The sequence below is a fragment of the Uloborus diversus genome, chromosome 7, assembly GCF_026930045.1.
Source record: "Uloborus diversus isolate 005 chromosome 7, Udiv.v.3.1, whole genome shotgun sequence".
Classification (NCBI taxonomy): Eukaryota; Metazoa; Arthropoda; class Arachnida; order Araneae; family Uloboridae; genus Uloborus; species Uloborus diversus.
Window position 1 is genome coordinate 149,581,150 of NC_072737.1, and position 18,136 is coordinate 149,599,285.

General features: G+C 33.4%; 1 protein-coding gene across 1 annotated transcript in view; it reads right to left on the reverse strand.

Annotated features, from left to right (window-relative positions):
- The window catches only part of LOC129226941 (ATP-dependent RNA helicase DHX8-like), a 75,182-nt gene that overhangs the window by 25,289 nt on the left and 31,757 nt on the right, over positions 1 to 18,136 (reverse strand). The window contains exons 9-13 of the mRNA XM_054861570.1: positions 12,896 to 13,090; positions 12,633 to 12,818; positions 7,541 to 7,627; positions 4,596 to 4,719; positions 2,994 to 3,175 (exon numbers count right to left, since the gene is read on the reverse strand). Of these exons, the coding sequence (XP_054717545.1) occupies positions 2,994 to 3,175; positions 4,596 to 4,719; positions 7,541 to 7,627; positions 12,633 to 12,818; positions 12,896 to 13,090 (774 nt within the window). The remainder of the gene's footprint in view (positions 1 to 2,993; positions 3,176 to 4,595; positions 4,720 to 7,540; positions 7,628 to 12,632; positions 12,819 to 12,895; positions 13,091 to 18,136) is intronic.

An 18,136-nucleotide genomic window follows, 5' to 3' on the forward strand; every position in this document is an offset into this window, starting at 1 on the left:
AACAAATATATTTCCCCCCAACATACATCAACAAGAAATATCACATTATTTGTTTTCCCTAAATTTCAGTTCTAAAACGTCCTCAATAAACAACCCTAAACAGCATGCCACATTTCCAAGAAAAACTATTGGAAAAATTTCGTACCCTTGTAAGTCCACTCACAAGCACTTGGCACACAAAACATGAAGGCCACATCCATCAAAAGAATGAACTGTTGAGTTGAAAAAAAACCACACGTCCACTCGTGGACGACAGACCATCCTCTGTCAATGGTCACTGCATTCCAGGCACACCCATACCACAGTAGAGGATTCCTCACCATATGCAGTACAGGAAATTATTTACCTGGTTTCTTTGCCAAACAGGAGAACATTCAGTAGTAGAGTCTCTTAGAGGTCACCTCACCCTAATAGGGGACACGCAGTCGAAGAAATGCCACTCCCCACACTGAACCCGTACGGTCCGACCAGCTCGGAACCTAGGATGAGCAGCTTCGGTCCTCCGGTCCTGTTAAGCCTAATTCAATACATCAACTCTTTCTTTCTACTTAATTTTATTTTCACAAAACCGCCTTCTAACCATAGGGTACTGTTTTAGAACTTATCCTGCACTTCTAGCAGGCAAAACGAATTTTAATTCTTACATTTCTTGAACAAACTTCCACGTCCCCTGCGTGGACAAATCAACCAGAGCACACATGCTCACATCAAAACAAACCGTCTGCAGAACAGAAGCAAATCATAAGAAGTCGATTGATTGATTGACTTTGTATTTAAATCATCTGTTTCCCCGACGCAATGACGTGACGACATCAAAATTTGCATCTGTTGCATCTCAAAGCAACTCAACATAGTTACTATTTTGTTGTATTGCTGTTTTAAATTATCTTCTTCACTGCTTTCAGCAGAAAGATCCTCAACTCTTGAGGCCTGACGTCACGTCCGCTGATGGGCGAAACACATGATTGACTTGTTGGGTGTTTAGTCACTTGGGGATTTCATACGCCTGCCGGATAATTTACGTCTTTTAAAACAGGGAATCTGTTTTTCTCGGATAGGTTTAAATTTGCAGGTAAGTTTTAAACAATTTAAAAATACATTCAAGCTTTTTACGAATCTCTCCAAGAAACAAAATAATGGCTTTTGCCAACAATCATAACGTGGAACCGTATCGTGCGCAAGCCAATTGGCGAGAAATTCATCATGCATTATTTGTAAATATGTAACTCCGTAGCATAATATTCCACATAATGCAAATTTCATAAAGTTGAGCAAAGCAAAACCAACGCTGTTTGATACAAACAATATAACTACTACTTCTTGACACGAATCTAAATACGAAAAAAATTCTTTTTTCCCCCAAGGTTTTTTTTTCCCCAGGTTTTCCCCAAGAAAAAAATTTTTCCCCAAAGAATTTCCCTCAAAACCCATTTCCCCAAAATTTCCCCAGAGAGCACCAGATTTCCCCAAAATGGGGAAATTTCCCCCAATCTGGCAACACTGGCTGTATCTCAAGAAATAATGAACGGAATGAAAGAAAAATTTATCGGCAAGTAGCCCTTAGTGGGTATAAAAGCTGATTTTATTTTGGTGTCAACAGCTAAAAAGGGGGGGTAGCGCAATCACCCGTTCTTTTTTTTCCATTGTGAGTGCCCTATCTCAAGAAGTAATGCTACGTTCTGGTTGAAATTTGGAATATATGTGAATCCATATGTAAACTGGCTTTGGTTCAATTTTGACACCAATCGCTCCAAGGTGGTTTTTTTTTTTTTTTTTTTTTTTTTTGCGAATAAAAATAGCTTTATTAATGCAACAATAAGAAAGATAAATCGTAAAAGATTGTTGTCTGTGTATTTCTCGTGATTTTATTGTATGGAAATGATCGAAAATATTATCTCAATGATTTAAAATTTTTAACTGTTGCCATCTTATGTTTGTTAACAAATAAAATATTTGCAATTAATTCTGCAAGGCTTTTAAAATAACTTTCAATTTTCGCTCTTTGCTTTTGCAATAATTCAGAGATTGGGATGGTCGTCAAGTTTTTGCATGTGTAATTTTGTTTTTGTTGGGAATATTGCTTCCTCGTCAAGCATGGGGAGGGATCAGACAAAAAAGAAAAATATAGAAGAAAGTTTCGTGATGGCCACAACATACTAGTTCATTATTTGAGGCAGTGAGAAGCAAAGGGGTATAGAGGCAAAATTAAAAATTTGGGGATAACCAGTCAAATAGTAGGTCTATGTAGGTAATGTAGTTCATGTTTGTTTGATATACGACATGAATTTTGGACCACTCAAACAAACATGAAACAATTTCCAATAGTATGAGTTTAAGTACCTATCAGGACTATCGGTACTGTCTGGTGGGTACTGCTGTACACAGGGTTTAGAAAAAAAAATGATGAAAGCCAACCTAGGGCTTTTATAATTTTTTATTATTCATTATAGTCATTCTTTAAACGTGTTTTACTCAAAACTTCAAAATGTCCACTTACATCCCGTTGCTTCTCATTGCCTCATTTGTGGGAGGACTTACTATACCTGATGTAAGTAGCATAGAAAATGAGGCACAAAGAATAATAGCAAAGAAGACTTTGTAAGACCGTAATCAGAAACAATTTTCCGGGAGGGTTCATTAACTTTTTACTTCCTCAAATTTTCTACATGCTATTTTATACCATCTTTCCATAGCATGATGTGTAATAGTCTGGAAATTTACCTAATTCACAGTATACGTTACAAAGACATAGGAACATTAAGGTAGAATTTTTAGCAGTTCTATTTTATGTTGTGTTTCTAAATGTTGACGCTATGTTTTTAAAAGTCAAATTTTCACCTTTGTTACAGAATATCAATGCATGGTGTTAACTCAAGATGTCGGAGCATGTCAAACTTCATTCAATTTTTAAAAAGAAATCGCTAATGAAATAGATAAGAGATTAGCTAGTTTAATTAATACCGAAGAATTATTTTAATGTTAATAATACAAACCTTTCTTGAACCTGGTGGAGTAGGCTCAAAAATTCTAGTCTGCATTTCACTAGGTAATGCAGAATAAACTGGCAAAATGATAAGTTCAGGAACTCCAGGCCCCAAAGTTTTCATTCTTTCATACAGAATTTCACAAGCTGTGTCAATTTCTTCTTGTCCAGTGAGGAATAACAAAACATCACCTACAAGTTTTCAAAAAAAAAAAAAGGCAAAAATATTGATCATTTACATAAAACGACATAGTGGCCATTTCAATGTGTGGCATGTAATAAAAAACAAAATATTTTTTTGTTCTTTCTGTTTTAACAGTCAAAATCCATGATTTTAAATAAAGTATAGTCTCAAAAAAATTTAAAACTGACAATTTAGAAGAAAACATTTAATTTTCTCACATTTGAATAACCAACTATCTGCACAAAAAAGGACTGTGTATCCTTTGCCATAAAAATAGAACTAAATGTTTTTAACCTACACTGATAGCAGAGGAATATTAGAAAAAATGTCCCTCGTTTGGAAGAAGAGTGCCACAATACGAAGTTTTTAATTTCAATATGAAATTTTTAATTTTCTTTTTTTTTTGCTTTCAAGGCTTTTAAATAATGCAATCTTTTTTGGAAAATAATGGCAGATTTTTTGTTCTAATATTAACAACTGGAGAGAACAACAAATTTCCTTCTCTAACAGCAAATTTTCTGGAAGAGTTAAACTTCAAGCGCTTCTCCTGTAAAATTTCATTTCTTCATATTGTGGCACTCTTCTTCAAATTGAGCGATATGTACACTTATGCCAGGTAACACTGTGCCCTCTACATAAAAGTAAAATGGAAAATAACATTGGCACATTTGAGAGAGAAGTTTAATATAGTCAAATCTCGTCAAAACGAACTGAAAGGACATTTGAAATCAATTCCTCTTTACCATAGTTCATCTTATCCAAACAACAATCAACAACAAAAAATAGATTAAGGATTGCAAATGTAGTTTGTCATAGCAGTAATTCATTTTAAGTGTGTTTGAATTGCTGGTTTTTGACAGTAATCTATTAACAATAAGAAGGAAACTTAAAATCAATACATTTTAACATTTTTCAAAACTATGGAACAACTTACAAGACTATAAATAGGCTATGCCAGTGATTCTCAAACTGTATACTGCAACTCCCCAGAAATCTATGAAATGTTTCCAAGGATGTCGTAAAGTTTTGCAATAACTTCACAAATAATTAGAGACATTATGAAACTTTTGCAATATTTTGTGCTCCCTGCAGTATAAATAAGGGCTACACAATGCTTCTGTACTAGTTTTACTTATTTTTCTCCTTTAGGTATGATTGTTTACACTAACTAGGGTAACAACACAAATAGAGAAACAATGAAAATAATTTAAACAGGTAGTATTCAAAAGAATTTTGTAAAACTTTTTTTTTTTTTGGACACATTGCTTGCCCTTGAGTTAAGCCCCGTTAGCCTAAGAATATGCATAATAGTCCTACTTTGAAAAAAAAAGTGTATAAAATCATTTCCTTTTTTTTCTGTCACACACACACAAAGTAGAGGAAAATTTATGCAATAAAAATTAATTTCAGAAAGAGAACATCTCTTACCAGGAGGCTCTGTAAGATGTATCTGCATGACAGTAATCAGAGATGCGTCTAAGTAATCATTTTCTGGTTCTTTAGTGTACAAAATCTCTACAGGATAAGTACGTCCAGGTATGGTAAATATTGGCTAGGTAAAAATGGAAGGGAAAAAAGATGAAAAACTTCAACTTTAAAAAGTTAATCAAAATACAAAAAAATTTTTACTAAAATTTAAAATGCAATATATATACATTCATAGCCAGAGACGTGCACAGAAATTATGTGGACCATCACAAACGACTTTTACAGGCACAAATTGTTTACCCTCTACCTCCCTACATATATTTCACCCCTCATTTCAAAAATCTCGGGCTGAGGCCAACAGGTATCCCCTTCCTTCCTCTGCACACCCCTGAATATAGTAAACACCATTTATGACAAACCTGGGGCATAACATAGTAAAAGACTTGACCCTAGAAAATCCTGTATATTGTTTTTTAATTCGTAGCTTCAGCTACAGAGCTCCCACTTGTTATTTGCCTATTGAAAATCCCATCCTTTAAAAAAATATTTGCTTAATGAAATATTGAATTTCTCCTTATTGTACCACAAAAAAGGGGGCTCTTTTCAATATCCACATTATTCTTACTTGAAAATCCATTCAAAACTATAGAAGGTTTGTTTCCATTATAGGTGCACTCGGCCCATTTCCAACCTTGAGAATTACTCTTTATTTTATTTATTGCACCCCCCACCCTTCTTCCTTAGTTCAAGTTCAAAACGAACTATTCATCTGGTATACCACTCATTGCTTTGCTTTTTTATTGAACCCTTCAAACAAAACAATTCATTGCATAAAACTGAAAGTTCTATTAAAAAGCAAAAAAAATCTACGGAAAAAAAAAGAGAAACAAATAACGACAAAAATTTCATAAAAATGATCTGTTGGCTGAATGAATAAATAAGTGAACTACTAAAGGAAGGAATGTAAATGGATTAATTAATACATGAACACGTTAGTGTTTTCATAAATGATTGAGTGAGTAAACGAAATATAAGCTATTTAACTTTGCCCCGCATGTACTCGACTACTTGAGCAAAATATTTAAAACACACACAAATAAGCTTAATATTAACTAAGTAAATACTGCACTGCATATTAGAAGGTCTCAATTAATAGTTAAAATGTTAATAATAAGAACTTTATTATTTTATAATATTAAAAAAAAAAAATTACTTTCAACAGTTATTACAATAAGGGTATCAATTTTTGAAAATTGCCTGTATTACCATATGATTTAATATTCGGCGGTTTTTTTTTTTTACCTGACTGGAATAGACTACATGTGCAACTAGATTGTTAAAATATTACCAGGTAGGTGGCACTAAACGCAGAGTTAATATTTCAATATTTCACTTTGCCCCGCTATTTCACTTTGCCCCACATTCCCCTACATTCTTAATAGCTAATCAAGTGTTTTGCATTAAAATGAAAACAGAAATGTTTTGCTATTGCAGAGTTTCCTTAACTACCTACAACAAAGTAATGGAAAGGTATTGAAGAGTAAGCAACAACTCAATACATGTGGCATGAAATATTCATTGACTACTAGAGATGTATTTTGTAAATAACTTGATGAAAAAATAGTTTAAAATTAAATTATTGTTTCGCTGAAATGAACAACTAAACAGCCCCTTTAGAATATTTGATTGCAATCAAAAAGGAGTGTGCACAACTTGACACCGTATGATTGTACATACTTTTTATGTCTAACTATTTTTGTGTTATGTGAAATATGTACATAGGCACTCAAATGTCACAACAAAAATTATCAAACTGGATTTGACATGACTGCATTTTTGATTGCCTACATTTTACAGACATAAATATGCGTTCAGATATCATTGAAAAAGTTAATCAAAATTCCTTTAAGGATAATTAAAACTGAAATTTATTTTGAAATTTGAGTGATAAATTTTTCCCAAAGACAGTATTTTCATTTTATTGTGTAAGGGAGCAAAATGTGTTATCCTTATATCGGCCAAAAAAAATTTTCAGATAATTCGAGGTCCCGAAGAATTACAACGGATTTTCGAGACTCCACTGTAATAAATTCAAAACATGAGGAGCAAGAATGAGTGACATAAACAATATCTCTCTGGATTTACCAATTTAGTAAGTAAACAATGCGATGCCCCATTAAAAAAAAGTGCAGTGTCTATAAAACAAAAACATACTTTATAAAGAAATATGATTGGCAGACTGACCCCCCCCCCCCCACCAAAAAAAAAAACATAATGTATAACACACCAAGAAAGGTACTAAAACATGCTCAGCTTATATTTGTTGTTTTTATGTGGGGATATTTATGACTGAAAAAAAAAAAATTTTGAATAAACGTCTTTTAAATAAATTAAGGTAGCTAAATGAAAATAGTCCAAGAATTTGACTTCCATTGGTTAATTGAATGAAAAGTAACATGACCAACTGCAGTATATTTTGGCACATGCTAATTGACAGGGCCGGATTTGGAAGTGTGGAGGCCCTGGGGCAACGAAAGATAGAAACCACTAATCAGAGTTCGAAAAGATCATCATATTTTCGAAAATATCTGATACTTAGATATATATCCGAATATTTTGATATATATGTATATATCTGATATTTTCGACCCGTGAAAGTTAGGATATTTTGTAAAGATTTTATTCTGGGGGCCCCGCCTGCCCTCCCCTAAATCCGGCCCTGCTAACTGATGACATGAAATTAAAGTAGAAAGTTAGATATTGATATGAGAAATTTGAAGTTTTGTATCAAGAGGTTAAAGAAAGAAATTAAAATGATCCAGTATCACCATTTTTGAAGGTTTGGGCACAGCTATTATATACTTGTTCTTCCCCAGGAGGTATAAGTTAATATCTGCTTAAGGCATATAAAGTAATAAAAAAGAAAAACTAGGTCAAATACTTACAGCTTCAAAAAAATACTGAGAAAACTTTATAGCATCTAATGTAGCAGAAGTCACTATAAGCTTTAGTTCAGGTCTTCTTTTGACAGCCTGTATAAAGAACACACGAATTTTAGCAATGTGTCTGGTAGGGTATTTGCTCATCAAAAATATATTCAATTTCAACAAACTAAATATAAAACGACTATTTATGTTTTTTACTGTAAAAATTGCAGAATCAGAAAGAGCAATGAGCAACTTTTTGCAACTAAGTACATTACAACATTGATTTTGAATACTATTTAAATACTTAAAATACACCGCCAGCTCAGTTATTCCATCCGAGGACTGCAGTTTTGTGCTTTTTAGCACTCATCAGCCCGGAATAGGAATTAACTGAGCTGATGGCGAAAAATATCTTAAGGGAGCCAAGAGAACCAAACAAGCTGGTAGCTCCCTTAAGTTGTTTTTCGCCTCCAGCTCAGGTAATTCCTATTCTGGGCTGATGAGTGCAAAAAAGCACGAAACTGTAGTCCTCGGATGGAATAACTGAGCTGGTGGTGTATTTTAAGTACTTCTGCCTTAGCCCAGGCTTAGGGCAGTAACTTACTACAAAAAACTATTTAAATGGTTTTTCCCATTGTTGTTGTTGTCGTGTGCCAGCTAGTCTGGCAAACTGGGAACCATTTATTACTATAAAAATGACCACATTTTTAATTAAGTTAAAAATTGTTGCCTTTAACTGTTGTTGTTTACGTGTCTATAGTTAATAACCATTGAAGAATTGAGGGACATTGCCTCGAAATTTTGGACTTTTTCATTTATTCACACATAAGACAACATGAGAAAGATTTTCAGCGTAAAGAAAGGAAATACACTACTCAGAGCATCCGAGGTTATCGAACCCACGTTTACCGGCATTTGAAGCAAAGTTTCTACCACAAAGCCACAAAGGCCCCCAATGCATAATGAATGAGGCATAATGAGTGATATAGTTTACAAAATCATTCTAATAAATTAATGAAAAAAAATTCTTTCGTAAAGATTCATTTTCGTGGAATTGTCCTTCACTGAAATTAGAGGCACAGTGAAAATTCGTTTTTACATACATAAAATATGCTTTATCATAAAATCTGTAATTCTTTTTGGTAGGAATATATGTGCAGTTTCAGCTGATTCAAGTGGAGTGAGTATTTTGATGACAAGATTTTTTTCTTCGGTAATAATTTGCCTTCATTGTAATTGTAACAGATATTTCAATAAAATACCTTTTTATCAGAAGCGGCACGGATTTTCATTCTGTTTCTTAAGTGCTGAGTATTTCAACAAAATTAATTATTTTTTGGATCGGGAGATTTTTACTTGATTCTGACTCAGCAATCAGGATTGCTCATAGTGGTCACATTACCCAATGTCTTACGTTTGTCAAAACCTACTCTCCTTGCAAACGGTAGATAGCGAGTAACATGATCATCATCGTGTTTTTGCATGTACAAATACAGTGTTTATTTTTATTGATTACATTTTGTTCTGCTTATAAATATTTTGAGATGATAAATCTAAGTTTAGTGATATTTCCAATTCTTTGCTTCTTTTATTGGCAGTATCTTTCGGATTGGAGATTTAAAAGTTATTATCATATATTTTTAATTTTAAACGCTTTTCTACAATGATTTTAAATGATTCTAAGCATATTTAAATTAGATGCCATTTTCTTTAAAAGAGAGAATTTTGACGGACAGGTGTAATCTTTATATCATTTTTTTTTAAATTACTTTACGGACTATGTTTGGAGCTTAGACAAAATTATATGTGCACATTTTAACTAACGAAACAGATTCTTTCTTTTTATTTTGGAGTGGAAAGGGAAATTAACACGTTTTATTTAATTTTATAGCACAAGCTGAGCCATGTGGGTACTGCTAGTCGTCAATAAAATCATTGAGAAGAAAGATCTCTTGCCATTTTTTTCTCAACTTTAAACAAATAAAACTCTTGCTTTTGTTTTGAGGCTTTTCCTGTTCGGGGTATTTAAAACTTTTCCTCTCTGGTTATTTTTCCGCGATCTTTCGGGAAATTTTATAGATTTTTTGTTTGTTTACGCCTGATTGTTAAACACACATCACTTGACAAAATTTTCATTTTCGAGGTAAATCTTGCAAAGCCGGGCGACGCTGCTAGTTTATAATAAATTAAAAAGAAATCAAATCGTCTGATCCTTCCGGACTCCATCCCGTCTTTGATGATCCCTTTATTGAAAAAGAGACACGGCGAATAAATTTTGGAATGAGTACATCAAAAATGCATTATTTATACATGCATTTCTTGTTGAATAAGTTTAAATATTTTTTTCCTTCTAAAAATCAAAAATTTCATGTTCTAAAAAAAAAAACTTCTGGAAAAAAAATGCCCGACAAAAATTTTGATGGCCCAACTTGAGCCATAATCCCCCTGTGGTTACCCTGCACAGCAGGGGCGGCATCTCAGCATTTCATTTGGGTGGTCGAGTTTCTTAAATATGTATTACCACAATGCGGTACCAAACACACATTAGCTAACAGGTAGTGGTCATAAAATTGGTTTAATATGAATTAAAATTAGTGTTTAGAAACAATTAAAATTTTTATTCATTTTCTAATAAGTTATCATACAAAACATCTTGACACTAAAGTTTTTATACCTTTTAGAAAAGTTTTAATGCGTAATTTTTGGAATTCGGAAGAGCAGGGAATCGTGTTACTAATCTATCGGTTCCTAGTGTTATGCTGTTTTGTAAGTACAATTAAATAGAAAACGTCTATGGGCGAAACTGCAGTCTCTGGATGTGATAGGTGGTCTGTCGGTATATTGCATGAAATTTTTCTTACCTCATGTTAAAAATTTTGCTCATAATTGAAACATTTTATTTTTTGTTTTCAAAATCCAATAGAGATAATATAGAGCCAACCATACAGAAAAATAATTATCATCAAATCTTGTGTTAATTTCATTCAAAACTGAATCTATTACGTCACAAAATATTTAAAAAACAAATGTTTGACTTCACATCATCATGTGGATTTTTGTCACCTTTTTTTTTTTGGGTCGGAGGAAGCAATTTTTTGAAAAGTTTCACGTTTGATTGAAATATACATGTATATCAAATCTATTTTCAGTTTTAATTGTAGATTGAACTGTGGCTTGAATAGTCCGAAAATTAAGGGTAGCGGATTGATGATGTTTTGATAGAGTAAAGCATTTTTCAAAAACTTTCCTCAATACAAACAATTTGAATAAAAATTCAAACGAAGTCATACATGCTAAAGGGAATGAGCTTTTTCACCATTGGAAGAATCGTTTAGGAATAATTCTTCTAGTTGTCAAATCACTGCTTTGAAGTTATAGAGAAATGTTTTTATGGTTTTAACTCTTGAAGACCATCTTTTGTAACTCCGAGATTGCATAATTATACAGTTCCATGAAAGGTATTTGTTGTTTTTTTTAATTTAATAATCAAATGCATTTTTAAGAAATTTCTATGAAAACATATAATGCATTGAGCAACTGAAACGTGTTTCTAGCAGAAGAAAGCAATGAACACTCATCAAATAAATATACACTTAAAAAATGAGCATAAAAGTGAATGTAAAATATCAAGGTCCAGCCACACCACCTTGCACTGGCATCTCATATTGGACATACCATTGTTACACTGGGCACACAAGTATGAAATATTTAGCCTATATGAGGAAATGTTAACGAGTTAAAATCAACCATGGTTCTCTATCAGTTTTCTATGATCTGAAAAGGCAGGAAAATACTTCATGATTTTCTAAGTCATCATCCAAAGAACGAAAAACACTTTTTCATGTCTGGGAATGTGTCGAATTTCATCAAATTATTACTGATGAACTTTGATTTCCGACTTACATAAATTGAGTTCACCCATTTTCTATCATTCTACTCAAAAAATTTAGGGGTGCAACCGCCCCCTCTTGACCCCCCTATTTGCCGCCCCTGCTGCACAGCACAACAAAACATCCACACAAAGGAAGGACAAGGACAGTAGAAAAAAGTACATCCATGCCCTAGCTGGGATTTGAACCCAGGACCTCCTTATCGCAGTCAGACAGCTTTGACTACAAGACAGGGAGGGCGGCAGTTTTTCAAAGGAAAAGAAATAATAAAATCATCTTTCTTAAAAGTATGACATATGCAAACACCTGTTTCAAGATTTCAAGAAATTTAGTTATCAATGCAAAAGAAGGGGGGTTGGGCTTGATTATGTGTAAGTAATAATTTTTCAAATTCTATACTTTAATAACATTTATTTTATAATTTATTTTTCAGCAGAATGGTACTCATTTTTATTGCTTTGTACAGTATGCATAAAATGTGCTAATTGGCACAGATTTTCCACCCCAACAATCCACTACATCTAAAACTCAATGTAACGTTTGAATAGGTTGTATTTCAATATCTGGATAATACTAATGAAAGAAATTTCCAAATATGTTTTGTGAAACACATAATATTTAGTTTAAATTCATTTAAATCAAAGTTTCAATTATTAACAAGTCTATCAAAATTTTTGGCAGCATTTTGTGCACATTAAATTCTTTAAAAATCATAAGCTCAGAAGTAGAACATTGAAGTTTACGATGTTTCTAAACCAAAATTACGAAATATTTTTTCAAACAATAACTTTTATGTTCTTGTAAAATTAAACTTGATGCCTATATGCTATGAAAAAAAATTAAATATATATATATTTTTAATTTGGTAATTCATAAATTAAACTTGAGCTTGGGAGACATAGCTGGGCGTGAACTTGGAGGTCATAACCTTTTAAATGCCTTACTGGCCTTTAAAATGTTAAAATACTACATTATGAAATTTTTGAGACTGAGTGTAAAGTTTTATAAAGTGAATAGAACATTTCTATTTTAAAATTTATTAACCATTTATATGTATTATAGACATCCTAAAACCAGAGTATTTTTATAGTATTAATAGATAAGACTACAAAATAGCGAGGAATAAATTCATCATCATTTTAATGCTAAAAACTTTTTAATAAAATATAATATTTTAAATAATTTATAAAAAGTTCGGATTTTTTTTTGCAAAAGCTTACATTTTTTAAAAGACCGAATAAAACATCAGTAAAAATTGTCCTTTCATGTGCTTCATCAAGCATTACAACTGCATAACCTTTCAGATCAAGGTCTATTAAGCATTCCTGAAGTAAAATACCTTCTGTCATGTATTTGATAACTGTTTCAGGGCTTGTGCAATCTTCAAAACGAACAGTATACCCAATCTAAGAAGAGACACAAATCAGTTTTAATCAAAGTTTTTTAAAAAGTCTTTATCATAGAAAAAAAATTAAATACATACTTCTTGACCTAATCTGCAACCAAATTCTTCTGCAACTCTTTTTGCAACTGAACTGGCAGCAACTCGACGTGGCTGTGTACACCCAATTTTACCTCTAGCGGTAAATCCAGCTTCTGAAAGGTATTGAGTGATTTGTGTAGTTTTTCCAGAACCAGTCTCACCAATTACAATTAATATTTGATTATCCGTCACAGCCTACAAATAACATACCACTGTTCATTAAAAAAAATTAATTGCAATAAATAATCAAAGCAAAAGACTGAAATTAACAGGTAAAGTTATGATTCCAAAGAGGAAGTTTATCAACAGAATACATATGTGGCAGTGAGAAGCAAAGGGATATGTCTCAAATTAAAAATTTGAGAAATTATCAGTTTAGATGAAATAGGAACCACTCCTCTGCAATGGGGCAAAAGATGGTACTAGCAGGGCTCCCAACACAATTTTGCCACAGAAAATGGTAAAAGAGGACCATTTTCAATCAAAAAGGGGACTAAAGAGGACCAATTAGGAATAAAAAGAGGACCTTGGGAGGACCATTCATAGTTAAACACAGGGAAGCACCAAAAGGCAAATTAGCTGCCTGCTCCTAAATCTGAAGATAATTCCTTAATTAACCATAATAATGATTTTTAATGATACAATTTCTTCATCACCTTTTGTAGTATAACCGAACTTTTTATTCATGAAATTATATTATTTGAACAATCTTTTGGATGGGGGGGGGGGACAAGCAAACATGCAAATTATCACGAGAATTTCAAAGAGCAAATCAGCTGGAAGGGGGGGGGGGATTTTTAAAACTAAGACCCCTATTACTAAAATATATATATATATATACAGTCGGCGCTCATTATAACGACCACTCATTATAAAGACCAATCCATTATAACGACCAGTGGTAAAAGTCCCATCTTTGTTCCAATGAACTCTGTTAATTTACTTCCGGTATAACGACTTTTTTGCATCATCTAATCCAATACAGCGACCGAATTCAGCGAACACTATTCCTAGTATTTTTTCCAATGATACTAATATGTAACTTGAAATGACCTTTATTACTGTTTACGGACTGGAAGAAGGTGAAGATTACAAACTGGGTATCCTTACAGCTTTGCATCTTTCTAAAACAGTATGGAAATGTTTACCACAGTAAAAATGAGGAGTTTTCTAGGGAATGGGAATCCCTGTTGGATAAAGCAACCAGCTTTTCGACGAATGTCCAAGTGGTTGGTTTGCTTCCCAGGTATGGAGTGCATAGGAGCTGGCTAAATCAACGTGCGAGGTGTATGAACTTGCTACTGAAGTCAATTTGCGAAAAGCGCAGTATCAGGTTCATTGATGTATGGAGTCATTGTAAACGGGATTGGATTGCTAGGGATGGCCTGCATCTGAGCTCTACAGGGGTCAAAATGGTTAGTGGATTAATTTTAAGGGATTCGGAGTCAAAAAACTAAGTTGGAATGGGGGGCATGGTTCAAGCATCAGGTATCGAGAGAATGAAATTTTTTTGGGTATTGCTAGAAATGGAAATAAAGTGACGAACAAGAGTAGTAATGTTAACAATTGTAATTTAGGAAATTTCAGGGTGTTAAATAAAAGCAACTTAGGCATGCTTAAAGTTTTCTATACCAATGCTCGCAGTATTAGGAACAAGATGGATGAACTGAAAAGCATAGTTATGGATGAGAAGTTGGATGTTATTGGAATTACAGAGACATGGGCTACCGAATCTGATGCAGAGTTATTACATATTGCTGGGTATAATTTGTTCACACAGGATAGAGTAGGTAAAAGAGGTGGTGGGGTCTTATTTTATGTTAGAGACAATTTTATTTGCAATGAATTGGTCATAAATGATAAGCCTACTGATATTGATATGGTTTGGCTGGAGTTGATGAGCAGTAAGGGCAAAAAGCTACGCTTTGGAAACATTTATAGGCCACCTAATTCAAACCAGGGACAAGATGAACAGATGTACCGTATTATTAGTGACATGTCCAGTAAGGGATCCGTTATCATAATGGGGGATTTCAATTTTCCGGGTATTGATTGGAATAATTTTTATCCTGGTAATGGCAAAGAAGAGGAATTTTTAAAAGTAATTGGTGACTGTTTCTTAGATCAAGTTGTAACTCAGGGAACTCGAGAGGAGGCAATTTTGGATCTAGTTTTTTGTGACATAGGTAGTTTTGTTCAGGGATTGAGTGTAGGGGAGCATATTGGAGATAGTGATCATAACAGCATTAGATTCCGGGTTAAATTTGAAGTGTGCAAAGATGATAATTTTAGGTTTGTGCCCAATTTCAGAAACACTGATTTTGTTGCACTTAGGCAGAGCTTGAAAGAGGTTTTTTCGTCAGGGTTGGAAAATAGCGACGTAGATCAGCAGTGGACGGAATTTAAGGATAAACTTGCTAAAACCGTTGGGGACTATGTTCCATTTAGGAGAAAAGGTGTTAATACCAAAATTTGGCCCATGTGGTTCTCCAGGGAGACTAAAGAAGCTCTTAATTATAAGCAAGCCACTTTTCGTAAGTTTAAAGAAACTGGTCAGAGTGCGGAGAGGCTCCAGTATGGTAAGGCAAGGCGAAATTTTAAGTATTTGGTACGGATTCAGAAAAGGGAATTGGAGCAAAGGCTGGCAGATAACATTGATGGGAACCCTAAGAGGTTTTTTGCTTACGCTAATTCTGGGAAAGCTCGAAACAATCAAATTGGGCCTTTGGTTGATGAGTATGGAAATTTAATCCAAAACGATAGGGATATTGCAAATGTTCTGAATAACTTTTTCTCCAGTGTGTTTAACGATAACTGTATCTCAACAGTTGACACTAACAAGACACAAGCTATTATACAGCTTGAGGATTTTGTATTTTCCAGGGAGGAGGTTTTATTTCATTTGAAAAAGATTAAAGCAACTAAAGCTCCGGGACCAGATAATATTTATCCAAAAATTTTAGTTGAATGTGCAGAGGAATTAGTGGATGTTATTTTGAATATTTTCAATGCTTCTTATAACTCGGGGACGGTGCCAGAGGACTGGAAACTGGCTAACATAACGCCACTCTTCAAGAAGGGGTCTAAAGGTATTGCTGGGAATTATAGACCTGTAAGTTTGACTTCGGTGATTTGTAAGATTTTCGAAACTTTGATCAAAATTAAGATCATGAAGTTCTTAGAGACTAATAGTCTGTTGACTAGTTTGCAGTATGGTTTCAGGAAAGGTAAATCCTGTACTACTAATTTATTGCATTTCTACGACAAGGTTACCTCAGCTTTAGATAACAAAAAATGTGTGGATGTTGTTTATATTGACTTTCAAAAAGCTTTTGACAAGGTACCGCATGTTGCTCTTCTCAGCAAGTTAGCTGACATTGGAATAGGAGGAAAAACTTTACTTTGGGTTAGAAATTGGCTTACTGGTAGGAAGCAAAGAGTAGTTGTGAGAGGAAATCATTCTAATTGGAGTGATGTTTTAAGCGGGGTTCCTCAGGGATCAGTTTTAGGGCCTCTTTTGTTTATTATATTTATGAATGAGATCAATGAAAATATTTCTGGAAGCATGAATTGTTTTGCTGACGATGTAAAAGTTATGGGGATTGTCGAAAATGAAGAACAAGTAAAACAGCTGCAAGAGGATTTAGATCATATTACTAAGTGGGCAGATAAATGGGGTATGGCAGTTAATGTAGGGAAATGTCAAGTGCTACACTTAGGTCATGGAAATAAGCGTATGAGATATCATTTACAGGGTTCAGTCATAAATCAGGCAGAAAATGTTATGGATCTGGGTGTCTTTATAAATCAGGACTTCAAGTTTAGTCAACAGTGCAGTATTGCTAGTAACAAAGCCAACAAAATGCTTGGGTTCATCAAGAGATCTATTTCAAACAAATCTAAGAAAGTTCTTCTGCCTTTATATAGGAGTTTAGTAAGACCTCATTTGGAGTATGCTGTTCAATTTTGGTCGCCTTATCTGAAGAAAGATATTTTCGTATTGGAAAGGGTTCAAAGAAGGGTAACTAAATTAGTAAGGGGACTCTCAGATTTAGATTATGATACCAGACTTAATAGGCTTAACATGTATAGCCTGGAGCAAAGGAGAGTCAGAGGGGACATGATTCAGTTATTTAAATTTATCAAAATGAAAGATGTAAATGGATTAAATTTTTGTGGGGAAAGCAGGACAAGGGGTCATTGTTTTAAGCTATTTAAATCTCAGGCTAACTTGGAAATCAGGAAAAACTACTACTTTAGCAGGGTCGTGGGCACTTGGAATAGCTTACCGGAAGAGGCGGTAATGAGCAAGGGAGTGGATAGCTTTAAGAGGGCCATTGATCTTCATTGGGGACTAATTAATTGACTAGGACCAGCCTAGCTGGGCCCAGAGCCTGTTGCTGGTCGTCACATTTGTATTTGTATTTGTATTTGTAAATGATTTGTCAGACAATCCAGGATGAAAATTTCGACAAAAAAGATGAAATGCTGTAAAAAATTTCCAAAAAAAAAAAAGGTAGAAGTGTTCAACTTTGACTGTTATGCATCTATCAATTATTATTTAGAATGTGACAAACTTGTGTCTGTCAGAAAATGAAGTACCTCTCGATATTATGCACAAAAACGAATTAATGTAAAATGATCAGATGAAAAAGAAGAAATTGAGACCAATGTTCCCAGTATGAAAAATATTTCAAATGCTCGAGAGACGTTTAAGTGTTTCTTTGAAAAGCAAGAAAAACACTATTTATCATATAACTAAAATGGAAAATTATGTTTTGCAAAAATCACATGTGCTAAAAAGGAAAGCAACTGTTTCTGATTTTATCTTCAGAAAATAAATGATTTGTAAGTACTGTAATACAATTTTTCCTATATTTTCTACTTAGAAATATTTTGTCATAATATTTTGCACCCATAATTTAAAAAAATTCTCATGATAAAAAATAATTTGGGCATTTTACCGGAATCTATGAAAAAGTGCCAAATAAACGGAACATGCATGATGCATGTGTATATTATTAAAAAATTCTATCTCTTATAATGACCACTCATTATAAAGACCTTTTTCTCTGGCACGGAGATGGTCGTTATATCGAGCGTCGACTGTATATATATATATATATATATATATATATATATATATATATATATATATATATATATATATATATATATATATATATATATATATATATATATATATTAGGCTGTGAGAAGAAAGGGAATGTAAGTGGATTT